The 13,767-nt window shown below is 37.0% G+C and overlaps 1 protein-coding gene across 1 annotated transcript in view; it reads left to right on the top strand.

The window, feature by feature from the left end:
* LOC131543566 (adhesion G protein-coupled receptor E3-like) overlaps positions 1-10,175 on the top strand; it is a 61,603-nt gene extending 51,428 nt beyond the window's left edge. Inside the window, exons 14-21 of the mRNA XM_058781043.1 lie at positions 4,431-4,612; positions 4,709-4,870; positions 4,945-5,151; positions 5,229-5,461; positions 9,119-9,185; positions 9,283-9,374; positions 9,452-9,614; positions 10,053-10,175. Of these exons, the coding sequence (XP_058637026.1) occupies positions 4,431-4,612; positions 4,709-4,870; positions 4,945-5,151; positions 5,229-5,461; positions 9,119-9,185; positions 9,283-9,374; positions 9,452-9,614; positions 10,053-10,112 (1,166 nt within the window). The 3' untranslated portion in view covers positions 10,113-10,175. The remainder of the gene's footprint in view (positions 1-4,430; positions 4,613-4,708; positions 4,871-4,944; positions 5,152-5,228; positions 5,462-9,118; positions 9,186-9,282; positions 9,375-9,451; positions 9,615-10,052) is intronic.
* Positions 10,176-13,767: the final 3,592 nt, after the last annotated feature.

Genomic DNA, 13,767 nt, shown 5'->3' on the forward strand with positions numbered 1-13,767 from the left:
GTTCAGTTTCTTCAGGAACATTTACCGAAGTGGATCCCTTCCCTCCAGGGAGGTGGAAAGATAGAAATCCAGCGGGCTCACCGTATCTACGGTAGTCGAGACAAGACAAACCGCCCTCGAACGCTTATCTTCCCGCTTCTCCGATACCAGGATAGAGAGAGAATTCTTAACGGAGCCAGAGCACCCCAGTCCGAAATAATACATGGCTCGTCCAATCTGTTATTTTTCCCGGATTTTAGCAATGAAACGGCTCTGAAGAGAAGATCGTTTGACAGTGTGAGAAGGCAGTTTGCAGACATGGGTTTGCGTCCGTTCCTGATATATCCAGCAACTTTGAAAGTGAAGTTCAACGGAACACTACATCACTTCAAGAACGCCGACGATGCAGGGAAATTTCTGCTGGAATTGGATCATGCCTCACTCTCAAGGATTGATACACCGAGCACTTCGGTGTCTTTATTTCCAACCTCATTTGATGACCAGGAAAACCCTTCCAACGTCATTTCAGAATCTAGTTAATCGGTGCAACTGAATTTGGTAAGCAAAATGGCCGTTGTCTAAATAGGTCTGATGGGCTATGCTAATATTTCTGATGTTCGTTTGGACTCGGACCTGAGACGTGTTGCTTTCGACAGCCACAGGCAGTAGAACTTTTAGTTTTGTTTAATTTTTTCCACCCAAAGAGAGAGAACTCTTAAGTCTTGTCTCTTGCGGATGGACAGTAACGTTCTATTTCCTTTTGTTAAGTGTTCTATCGCCAAAGCCTTGCAGTTTTTGTGTAAGTTATGTCCACTGTATATCATTTTACTATTTTTGTGTTCATGTCTTAATTCTGTGGAGGCCCCTCGATACTTTAAAAGGCTGATCTTTAAAACCCATTTATGAATATACCTCTTAATGTAATGTCGTGGAATGTCCGCGGCCTAAACTCGCCGATTAAACGAACAAAGTGCTTAGAATTTCTCAAACGCAAAAAGATCTCGATCGCTCTGATCCAAGAAACGCATCTAAAAACGAGTGATATCCATAGATTTCAGAGCAGATGCTACAAATGTGTAGTTCATTCTTCTGCATCAAACAAATCTAAAGGTGTTGCTATTCTGTTTGATAGGAAATTAGGAGTAACTATTGATAAATGTGGAAATGATAGTGAAGGACGTTTTTCGTATGTGGCTGGAACAGTTCATAATGTGAAAATTTGTTTTGCATCAATATATTGTCCAAATATACCTGATCCCAATTTTTTCAATGCGACCTGTGCCACTCTCTTAGACATGCCAGAATATTTGATGGTAGTTGGTGGTGACTTCAACCAAGTCTGTAATATAACTTTGGACAGATCAGCAAATATTAGTTCTGGTTTCGATGCACCTTCCGGAATTAACACATTTATTACTGAACTGAATATTATTGATGCCTGGCATCTACGATATCCGCTAGTGAAAAACTATACTTTCTTCTCTTGTAGGCATAAGACATTTTCCAGAATCGACTACATTTTTGTTTCGCCACAATTAAATCAATTAATCACATCTGTAGATATTCTTCCTATCATTATTTCAGGTCACGCACCTGTGTTATACACTTTTGAGCTTACACGGAATCCTGCTAAACGTGCACACAGGTGGCGCTTTAATACAACGTTACTTCAGAACTCAGAGTTTCTGAAGCAATTGAAAGTCAATCTCAAAACGTTTCTAGAAATTAATGAGGAATCAGTATCATCACCTCAAATACTCTGGGAAACAACTAAATGCTTTATTAGGGGCGAAGCCATCGCATTTGCTTCTTATATGAAGGCGTCCAGAAACTACAGAATTACACAACTAGAAGAGGAAATTCAAGTATTGGAATCAGATCAAAAGCGTCAGTTTTCTGAGCAAAAACAAGAATCCCTTTTAGCTTTGAAATTTGAATTAAATAACTTACTGAAATCTAAAGCAGAATTCTCAATCCACCGTACAAGAGTGACTTACTATAGTCAAAGTGAAAGCTCAAGTAAACTTCTAGCTGTGAAAATAAAGCAGAATGAGTCATTTTCTATTATTAATGCAATTGAAACCCCATCAGGACCTGTTACCTACGATGCAGAGGAAATTAATGATACTTTTAGACTTTTCTATTCCAATCTTTACGAAGCTGAGTCATTTTTTGATCCAATTGCTCTTAAATTGCACCTTTCAAAGCTTAATTTACCCTCGTTGTCAAATGAAGAAACAGAGTTTCTTGATACACCTCCCACTATTACTGAATTAAAAGATGCTTTGTCTTCAATGAAAAGAGGTAAATCTCCAGGATTGGATGGTTTCCCTCCAGAGCTATTCCTGGAACTTTGGGACAGTATTGGACCACTTCTCCTAAATTCTATCAATCAGGCTCTTAGCATCGGTTCGTTTCATCGTGATCAAAACACCTCACTTATTTCAGTGTTGCTTAAGAAAGGCAAGTCTCCTCTGAATTGTGGTAGTTATAGGCCGATATCTTTAATTACAACAGAGTTAAAGCTTTTTGCTAAGCTTTTAGTCAAGAGGCTAGAATTATCTGTAAGTAAACTAATTCATTTCGATCAATCTGGGTTTTTAAAAGGGAGACTTGCATCCGATAATGTCAGACGTCTTTTGCACATTATTCATGCATCTGAAAGGGATGCGTTACCTGCAGCTGTCTTTACTTTAGATGCGCAAAAGGCTTTTGATAGGGTTAGTTGGGAGTATCTTTGGATAGTTTTGGAGAATTTTGGCTTCGTTAAAACTTTCATATCTATGGTCAAAACACTTTATACTAATCCTCTTGCAGTTGTATTAACAGGTAATATCTTGTCAAAACCATTTCCTCTGCATCGTGGTATCCGTCAGGGCTGCCCACTCTCCCCCTTACTTTTTGCTCTATCAGTTGAACCGTTAGCGCAGTCGATTAGACTAGATTCTTTTATATCACCCATAGTTATACAAGGAACACAGCATAAAATTTCTCTTTACGCAGACGATATACTACTATATTTTACTAATATACACGTTTCCTTACCCCAAATAATAAAAGTATTCACCCAGTTTAATCATTTCTCTGGCTATAAAATAAATTGGGACAAATCCCTTCTAGTACCTTTAAATGCCCCGGCGAAAAGTCTTTTATTACTACCTATTCCTCATATTCAATGGCATGATACGGCATTTACATATTTGGGTCTAAAAATAACAAATTCTACTAATATATCACGTACAAATTATGACAAGCTTAAACTTGAAATTTTTGCTGATTTGCAGAGATGGTCTAACCTTAAAATGTCATTACAGGGCAGAATTTCAATAATAAAGATGAATGTTCTTGGCAGGTTGAACTTTCTTTTTTCTATGATTCCATTACCCCCACCTGTAAATTATTTTGAGGAGTTGCAATCTCGGATAACTAATTTTATATGGGATGGTAAAAAACCACGTATCCGTCTGAATACTCTTCAACGGATGAAATTATCTGGAGGTCTGGCACTACCTGACTTTAAACTGTATTATTGGTCCTTCCAGGTAAAGGCATTCTCAACTTGGTGTGATAAAGACTCTGTTCTCCCATGGTGCCAGATAGAACAAGAAATTGTAAAACCTCACAGAATAGAAGATTTGCCCAGATGTCTCTAATCTTTGGTCTCAAGTAGCGGTATTTCTTGAGGACATTTTGGAGTTCCCAATCCCTAAACTGCTTACTTTATTTTTATTTAATGATGACTCATCATTTAACATTTGTACTAATTTGGCTTCTAAGAAAATTATTTTTGCTGGTTTAACAGCTGCAAAAAAAACTATAATTCATTCTTGGTTTTCTCCTGGACCCCCGTCAATAAAAGAATGGTACAACTACTTTAGAGATATTGTTCTTATAGAAAGATCATTGGCTATCATTCATAAAGCACGAAGTTCAACTTTGGATGTTTGGGATAAAGTTATTGCTGTACTTTTGAAACCACCTGTCTTCCCTTAGAAGTAGTACATGATGTAATTGGGTCTCAACAACGTTATAAATGATATTGTATTTTATTTTGTTATATGTATCAGTTTTATTTTCTAGTTTCAAGGCTTTGGCAATTGTATATAGTTTGTATGTTGTTTTTGTATTTTTGAGTACACATGGATATGTATATTTGCTATGTAACAAAGAAACGTGTACAATTTCATGTTAAGTTTAATAAAATGTTGATCACAAAAAAAATAAAACATCATCATCTAAATCTGTTAATTCTCAATAAGTGCTTTTGTAGATGTCTGACAGAAATAAGAACCCCGCTCATCTTTTTGAGTTCACAATGAGCTCACATATTACTCACACTGTGAGGATCACCGTATGAGAATGGTGTGATATCCCGTGTTGACTGGGATACCATCACCACTATTGTTATTGTATTGTTGTATTTCATGTAAGCTTCTGTTTCTGTCTCACAGGATCAGCTGCTGTGGGTTTCATGAGCTTCAACACGATGGAGAATCTACTGAAGCCAGACTTCTTCAACACATCAAACCACCAGATTAAAACCATGATGTCTACTGTGATCTCAGCTACTCTTCCCAAAACCACCAACACTACACTCACCAAACCAGTCAACTTCACCTTCAGACACATCAGAGTGAGAGACTGAGATGTGCTTTTGTCCAACCTGAGCACCGATGAATATCTGAAAACATCTAAGATTCTGTGTTTTAATATTTTCTTCTGTTTTCAGGAGTTTGATCCCAGCGGTTCTCTGTCCTGTGTGTACTGGAATATCAGCGAGTGGATTGTAGATGGTTGTTCTGTTTTAAAGACCAACAGCAGCTACACTGTGTGTTCCTGTGTTCATCTGTCCACATTCGCTCTCATCATGCAAACCAGCCGCCCACCAGAGGTACAGAACATTTCTAGTGAACACTGAAGAGCAGCACAGATGTGGCACTCATGTTCTCTGACATGTTTTCTCAGAGCGACCCACTGCTGGAGCTGTTGAATTTGGTGTGTGTGATCGTGGGGCTGGTGTTCTTCACTTTGGCCCTGTTGACCTTTGCCCTTTGTCAGTGGAGTCCTGGAGTGAATAATGTGGCTCGAATCAACATCTGCATCAGTCTTCTGCTGGCTCACCTTCTGTTCCTGCTCACACAGCAGTTCCTGAGCCTCATATGGCCTCAGCAGGTGAGAATGATGAAGGAGCCCTACAGCTTAGCACAGCCTCACTGAGAATCATCATAACCGTCTCTCATGGTCTCCAGGTGTCGTGTGCCGTGATCTCAGGCCTTCTGCACTTCCTCTTTCTCTCCGGCTTTGTGTGGATGTTCATTGAAGCTGTGCTGCTCTTCATCTGTGTGAAGAACCTATCACAGATCAGCTCCAAAAAGAGGGAGGTGCTTAGCAGTGGATTCCTGTGTGTGATTGGATATGTGGTTGCTCTGGGTGTGGTGTGTGTGTCTATTGGTCTGGTTCCTGATGGATACGGCAGTGAACAGTGAGTTGTTTTTTTTCCAAGTTAATTTGTTTAGAAAAAAAAAAATTAAGAACTCAGGGCTATTTTCTGCTATCTGATAAAATACATTTTATAATATAAATTTTTGATTCAAAATTGTCATCATTCAAAAATAAAAGGGCATTTCTACCCTGGTTTTACCCCTGTGATTCAAACACTCTGTTGGAAGGGGCTTGTCTGTTATGAGCCTTTGGAAATGCCCGTTGCTTTGATTGGCCAACATATTTGCATATGAAATATGTATTGAATGTGGAGCGCTCTCAAAATATTTTCTTCGTTTTTATTTTTACAGCTGTTGAGATTAACTAATCATGGAGAGTGTTGATTATATCATTATATTTAAATGTACTTCCATCGCAAGAAACGTTGCAGCGATGAGTATTTTGACATTCTCATCATTGCAACTCGAGTTTTGCACTCACAAATGCTTTCATCATAACTAACAGGGCAAACACAATGTTTATAAATGATTCATTGTCCAGTGTAGAGTGTGTTACTGAATATAAACTCGCGCTGTGTGACTGACAGCTATAGATTGACAGTGATTATAAAGAAGTAGAAGGTGGGCTTTCATTGCACTATAATAGCATAATGTGACAAAATCTGAAACGTCATTTTCTGAGCCTGGTTTCAATAACAGCTGTTTTGGACTAACGGTTTTGAGCTCGGAAACTCACAGGATGTTTTTATGGTACAAAAGACCCTTTTAAATGTGTAATATTTCAACAGTCATTGTGGGGAAGTTGTGGCCTAATGGTTAGAGAGTTGGACTTGTAATTCAAAGGTTGTAAGTTTGAGTCTCATGTCCGGCAGGAATTGTAGGTGAGGGGGGTGAATGTACAGTGCTCTTTCCATCCTCAATATCATGACTGAGGTGGCACTGAGCAAGGCACTGAACCCCCAACTGTTCCTGTGTGCCGCAGCATGAATGGCTGCCCACTGCTCTGGGTGTGTGTGCACTTTGGATGAGTAGTCCCAGAGTGCACCCTGGATGATGGGGTGGGGCAACACATGTTGCTCCACCTTCAATTTCATTGGTTTATAATACAGCAGAGTTTATTGGTGTAGACGTTTGCGCATGAGCATTCTTTTATATATATACGTTTTTATGAATGATCTACGCTGTTTGGCTGTACTACAGACATATTAAGTGCTAACAACAGTGATTTTAGTTAGAATCAATTAGCAAATGTGTGTTTTTTTTTTAAACATGACGAATTAGTTAGATTAAGTTCCTATCAAACTCTTGGTGGCGGCATCTCCGAGTACTTCGGGCAGAACAGAGCTGTGTAATATGAGCTGCTCACTAATTTAGTCTGGGGAACAAATTCTTAATTTGTGGCCATGATATAGTCCTACCTATGCTATAAATAGCCTCACCTATGAGAAATATTAATTATGTTTCTGTGTGATGAACGTAAATAGTGGTCCTCAATCTCAACAGATGGGTTGCACGTTAAATGAAGTCAGATATTATTGCACCTTTCACTGTACACGAAGCAGACATACTTAAACATTGAGCAGTTTTAGCTGGGCGATGTTAATAAAAATTATCAACTGTTTGAGATTTAGCTGTTTTGTATAATGTATATTTATATGTAGTCTATATTCTTTATTTTAGGATCGGTGGATAAAAACTTGATGATAATTCACTGTAGTTCAGTAAGACATAGGAAAAACCCGCAAATGGTTTTATTTTAAAGAACAACTGCGGTGACAAATAAGACAATAATACCAAATAGTCCATCAGCGTGAACTGGGGTTTTATGTGTGGATAATGGGAATAAAAACCTTGCTTTTTTTTTTTTGCATATAGGCCTATTTTAAATGTTTTTGTTTACTAAAACAGCTGTTATTAAATCTGACCTACAGCAAATATTATCATTAATGTGCTTTAGTGCGTATTTAAGCAATAGCCTAAATGTTAATTTTCTCTGCAACATTTTTATTTATACTTTTATATAGGCTATATGCACAAATTAAATTACTGGTTTTATGGCTCAATCCTTTAAAAAGAACCAGGAATCACTATACTATATTACGCTTACTGATTTTAGATTTTTAGTAGTTATTATAGTAAAATATTTATAAATAAATATTAATCACAGAGAAGATCTCTTTTACTCATTAAGAGTGCTCACATACCTATTGCACAGATTTACAGCTCTCAGTGATTTAATATTCAATATTTATGCAGGTGTCACGAATCCGATCTATGAACTTCCGTTCGCTCACCACCAGAAGTCACTCACTCACCACATTGACTCTCACAGCACACATCACACTGGACTCAATTTCCAATCATCCATTGCACTGATTGCACACACGGCTAATTGCACTAATCACACGCACACCTGATCCTACGCACACACTGATTACATGCCTTATTTAAACCCTGGACTTTCTTTCCCTCACTGCAGAGTATTGTATGCACTTATCCCTCTCCTAGCGGTAGCTACTATGGAGCCCACTTAGATGTCTTAGTCTTGCCTGTTTTCCCGTGTTTGTTTTCTAGCCCGTGTTCCCTGGATTAACCCTTGCCTTGCTGTTTGGACACTGTTTGCACCTCTCTTGGATTCTTGTTCGTGTACCTGGTTTATCTCTCTGCCTTGCCCCATTGGATACCATTCGCCGATCATCGACCCACGCTTGCCCTAGGATTACTCTTTGTCTTGTCCCTGCCATACCTGTTTGCCATTGTTTCGACCCTGCTTGTATGTATGACCATGCCTTTAAATAAAAGCTTGCACATGGATCCGCGCGTCTCGTCAGCCACCTTACAGCAGAACTATATGGGTACAATGATCGAGTGTTAATAACTGAATATAAATTAATCCCGTACACAGATTATAACACACACACACACAATGAGGGTGTGGATATATAAATAATTGGATTTTTAATATCTGATGTCACGGACACTTATTTACTATAAGATAGGAACCTTTAAAAACTGTAAGAGAATCAATATAGGCTCAGATATTTTATTAAGATATAAACAAGGAAACATTGAGCTTGCCATGAAAACATTTTATTAGCACTTTTAACCTACAAGTTTGTGACGCATTGAGCAACTTTGGCTATAACTCATCTCTTTAAACAACAACAAAAACGCTTGTGCGTTAAAACGTAAAATCAGCCGCTTATGTTCGTGTTTGTCCATTTCTAAAATACAGTAAATTATCATAATTTGCGTATAAAATCCCAATTTAGTCTAGTCTGAAGAACCCGGAGGTGCTGTCATCAAGAGTTTATTTGTAAACGACTTCATCTGACAAAAATTTCCATGGTTACTAAACAGATAATAATTAAGATAGAGTTAGCACATAATATTTCTGTAATATGCCCAAATTAAATACAAAATCATACACAAAGGAATGTGCATGCTCATGTCTACACCAATACGATTTGTCTGTTATAAACCAAAGGGAATTGGGGGTGGGCGGAGCGACACGTGTCAACCCGCCCCAATGTGTCACCCCGTCCCATCGTCCAGATTGCACTCTGGAGTACTTGCTTTGGATGGGTTAAATGCAGAGCACAAATTCTGAGTATGGTTGGCCATATGTCATGTCACTTTTCACTTTCAGTCAGCATAATAGCATTATTTGATTATTGTATTTGTTTTCCTCTAAACAGCTGCTGGATTAAACATGATAAAGGTTTTATCTGGAGTTTTCTGGGTCCTGTTTGTGCCATACTAACAGTAAGTTCTAGTTACAGACATTTGTCACATGCTAAAGTGTCCAGAAAAAATAAATAAATAAATAAAAACAGCTGATAATTTCTTCATTTTTCTGCAGATGAACATGATTCTCTTCATCAGCATCATCATCACTATGAATTCAACTCTCACAAAACTGAACGCTGAAGTTTCACAGATAAAACAAACAAAGTAATGTTGTTTAAACACTTTATTTAGTCACATACTCAGCAAAGACACATTTACTCTCTTTATCTGTTTCTCTGCAGGATTATGGTGTTTAAAACACTGGTTCAGTTTGTGGTTCTTGGTTGCCCCTGGATTCTGGGTTTCTTCACTAATGGCAGTAAGGTGCTGGAGATCCTCTTCCTGATCTTGAACTCCCAGCAGGGAACCTTCATCTTCCTGATCTACTGTGTCCTCAATAATGAGGTCAGACGTCACTCAGTTTACCATCAATGAAACTGTTTTTATTACTGTAGTTTTCACTGAGGTCCTGTTCTTATTTTGGTAATCTGTGATTTTAGAGAGGAATGCAGAAGCAGTTGTTTAAAATGTTACTCTTCCATTTTCTTTCTGTGTCAAAATTTTCAAATGAGCCAAAACTATTCACACTCCAACTGTAAGAAAATATATATATATATATATATATATATTTCAACAGACCTGACCTGATCTGCTCTCTGTTTGTTTGTCTGTCTGTCAGTATATGGAAGAAAATTAAAGCATCTGTATTTATTTTTAAAATGCAAATTTGATCTATTAAAGCCACCTAATTTTTACAAACAAACTCCATTCTGGTTCATGAGTTTCAGAGGTTAAATTGATCTCATGAAGTCGCTCAGCTCCTCTCGTCTCATTCTTGTCCAGGTCAGGCAGCAGTACAGGAAGTTCTTCAGATGTCTTTACTCTGGACACAAAAAACACTGAGAACTACAGCATCATGTTCAGGAAGTAAAAAAGTACTGCTAAAGTGCCATTATTAAGCAGGTGATTTATTATTATTATTATTTTTTTGTAACAATGCAAATGTCATAGTCACTGCTACTTTCTGTAAATTACATTAAACAAAATGTTATGTAAGTGTCTTTTTAATAGCTGTTAATAGTATTGATGGAAAGCTCATAAACTATGAGTTATTTAGTCTTTTTTTTCAACTCTCAGGATTTTCATAGTGAAGGGTGAAAAACATACTTTTGCAGATTCTTCAAAATAATCAAACTTAAAGTCCCCCTGTAGTGACTTTTATGAGTTTTTTTATGTTGTTTATTTGTCTGTGTGGTGTTTTCAATATGCTTTTAGACAAACATGTGCCAATCCAACACCATTGCTGAGTAGCCTATTTTCTCCTTAAAAATGTAGTTTCCCAAAGGCTGTCCCAGAAATGCAGTTCGAAACAGTCTTCGGTTTGCTACATCACAAAATTCAACAACCAATCCCAAACAGCAACATAGTTTTGGCCCAGATCTAGCCCACATCTGGCCCGTGTGAAATCCATGCGGGCCAGATGTGGGCTGGATCTGGGCGGACACTGCTTGCTGTCTGGGATCACTCAAGGGATAGATTTCTATCACTAGCATGAAAAATATACAGCACAAAACCAAAAATAAATTAGAGCAAAAAACCCAAGAAGTAGTGTTTTAATGTGAATTTAGAACTTGCATTATAACCCGCGGCAATAGCGTAAAAGTAGCCTGGAGTCAGACCCACCTCTCTCGCATCGGCGTCTGCACTTCACACGCGTTGCTCGCGGGCGCGAATTGAAATCACAAACAGCTGCATTCAGTCTTAACGGGATTTTAGGACACAACATCATCAAGTAAGAAGCTTTAACGAATGTTACAGCATTCACTGTAGTTGTCCGCTAATAAAAACATAGTTTTATCAGTCATTATCCGTATATGCCATTGTTTAGCATAGGTGGGACTTTCAAGTCACAAGCAAGTCTTCACGTCATATCCCAAGTCCTCAAAGAGTTAAAGTTAATTTCTGCTTTACAACACCACATGCATTGCTATAGAGGAAGATCTAATGATGGTGGCATCATTTTAACCAATAAAACATCAACATCTGATCCTCTGTAATTCTCAGTAACAGCAGGTGTTCATCACTAATGCACAATCATCATTTAATTAGTCACTTACTTATCTCATTAACTTTAACTCTTTGAGGACTTGGGATATGACTTGAAGACTTGCTTGTGACTTGAAAGTCCCACCTCTGATTCATATTGCATATATTTTTGTTTGTCGAGCTCAGAAAGCTGACTTCTGTATTTTTCTGCCCATTTTACTTTTCATTACTTTATTCATATTCCTCATACTAAATATGTAAAAAAAAATATATATATATATATATATATTTTCAGTATGGAGGCCACAGGTTTTATGGGTATTGTGATATACATTTAAAATGAAACTATAAAAATAACTAATTCAGCAGAGAATGTCTAAAATTGTGAATTTTTATATGTATTCATTCACTTGGACTTGGGTTTATATTTCCTCATCAGGATGATGTACATTTGTATAAACATCTCAACACAGAAATAAGCACATAGATGTAGATATTTTAACCACTTTGATTCATTTTTCCTTTCTTTTAACTTTTTGCTCAAGCTTATGTTACTGCTCATCTCATAAAATTTTCGGAGAAAAGAAAATGCCCAGTTTTCATCCCAAATATCTTAAATTGTGTTACGAGTATCCCTTTAGCACAGCATATCTTTTCCATCACCTCAATTGATGTATGTCTAAAAAGAAGGAGAAGCCTAAAACAGGTCTGAAACCTGGCCCTAGGGGTCTAAATAAGTTAGGCCCTGCTGGGCTTGGTCTGAAATGCAGGGCATCTCTCTCTAACCCCAGAACTGAATTCAAGACAAGTCTTTATTATTATTATTTTGTGTGTGGCTAAGGGATTATTGTGCTCTCTATCTGCTTGTTAAATCTGAGATCACATTGTGTGCCATAATCTCATGCCTTCTGCACTTCCTTTTTGTCTCGGGTGTGTGTGTGTGTCTATCGGTCCGGTTCCTGAAAGCTATGACAGCGAACAATGAGTTGTTGTTGTTTTAAGTTTCAAATTTGATTATAAGGAAATAATGCAGCTCTGAGCTTTTGTGACATAGTCACTCACATGAATAAAATATTTCCACAATCAACCCCTGTATTTGGTGGAAAAAATCATTCAGTTGTTATATTGTTTTTTTCTCCAAACAGCTGCTGGATTAAAATGTATAAAAGTTTAAAATGACATTTTCTGGGTACTGTTTGTGCTATACTAGCAGTGAACGCAATTCATATTTTCCATTGTTTTATTTTTATATTATTTTTTTAAAAGCAAAACAATGTATTTTTTTGTATATGTATTAAAAGGAATAAAAAAATATGTAATATAAATGGCGAAAAGTATTTTCAGGATGGATGGCCACAGGTTTTATGGGTATTGTGATATACATTTAAAGTGAAAATGTATATAACTGTAAAAATAACTAAATAAACAGATAATGTCTCAAAGTCAAAGTGAGTCTGTATTTTCATGCGGCTTGACTTTTTGGATTAAAATACATGAATGACTTTTGTTCGGGCCACATTCATGTTTTCCTGTATTATTTTTAATGAATTTTGTTGCAAATGCATATCTTAATAAACAAAATAATTAACTATAATAATTGTTTTAAACACGCTTTACTTTTCACAAAAGAAAAGCTCCATAATTGACTGACTCTAGTTTGAATACCCTAGTTTGAAATATGAAATACTAATTTAAGCCATCATCCACAACATTTCTGAATTTAAAATATAACACAAATAACCCTTAGATCTGTATGTGCACATTTGCTGTTATTTTTTACAACATGAGTCAATAAACCAAGTTTGAGGGATGGATGACTTGAATGACTTGAAATGACCATCTTATTGAGGAGGTTAAGAGAGGAATGTTGTGAAGCTGAGAGAACAAAGCAAAACAATCAATTACCAGCAGCTGCCAACATTACAGCAACTATCACAGTCCACTTGAAGTCCATGGGTCAAAACTGATTTAAAACAAACAAACAAACAAACAACAACAACAACAACAACAAAATCATATTTAATTACACAGGATGCTGTAAAAGGTCACTAATAATACACTTCATGGGAACTGGACATATGAACTATTGTTAGATCTACATTTGTATTTGAATTTGAATTTGAATTTGAGAAGGAACAGTGAGCTCCTATTTTCCAGGATGATGAACAGATAACATATCAATAAACAGCACACACAAATATTTTCTTCAGTCATTTGTGTCAAGTAAGGGTCACTTACATCAGCTTTCATGAGGTAAGACCTTCTTTCTGCTCATAATGATCCTCATCAGTCTCAAACAGCATGTGTTGATGTGTGTTAATATGTGATCATGTGTGAATTGTGTGCTGTTTACAGTATTTATCCTCTGAATTGTCAATGGCTTCCTTCCTTTATAAAGGTGAATATTTGTTTCATGATTAGCATTTAAAGGTTGATTCACACTGACCCCCCAGCATTAATCTCTGTTATGATGTGTAAGTATACCCAGTCAACAATTTGATCTCACAGTGAT

Source organism: Onychostoma macrolepis, chromosome 01, assembly GCF_012432095.1.
Source record: "Onychostoma macrolepis isolate SWU-2019 chromosome 01, ASM1243209v1, whole genome shotgun sequence".
In the NCBI taxonomy this organism is placed as follows: domain Eukaryota; kingdom Metazoa; phylum Chordata; class Actinopteri; order Cypriniformes; family Cyprinidae; genus Onychostoma; species Onychostoma macrolepis.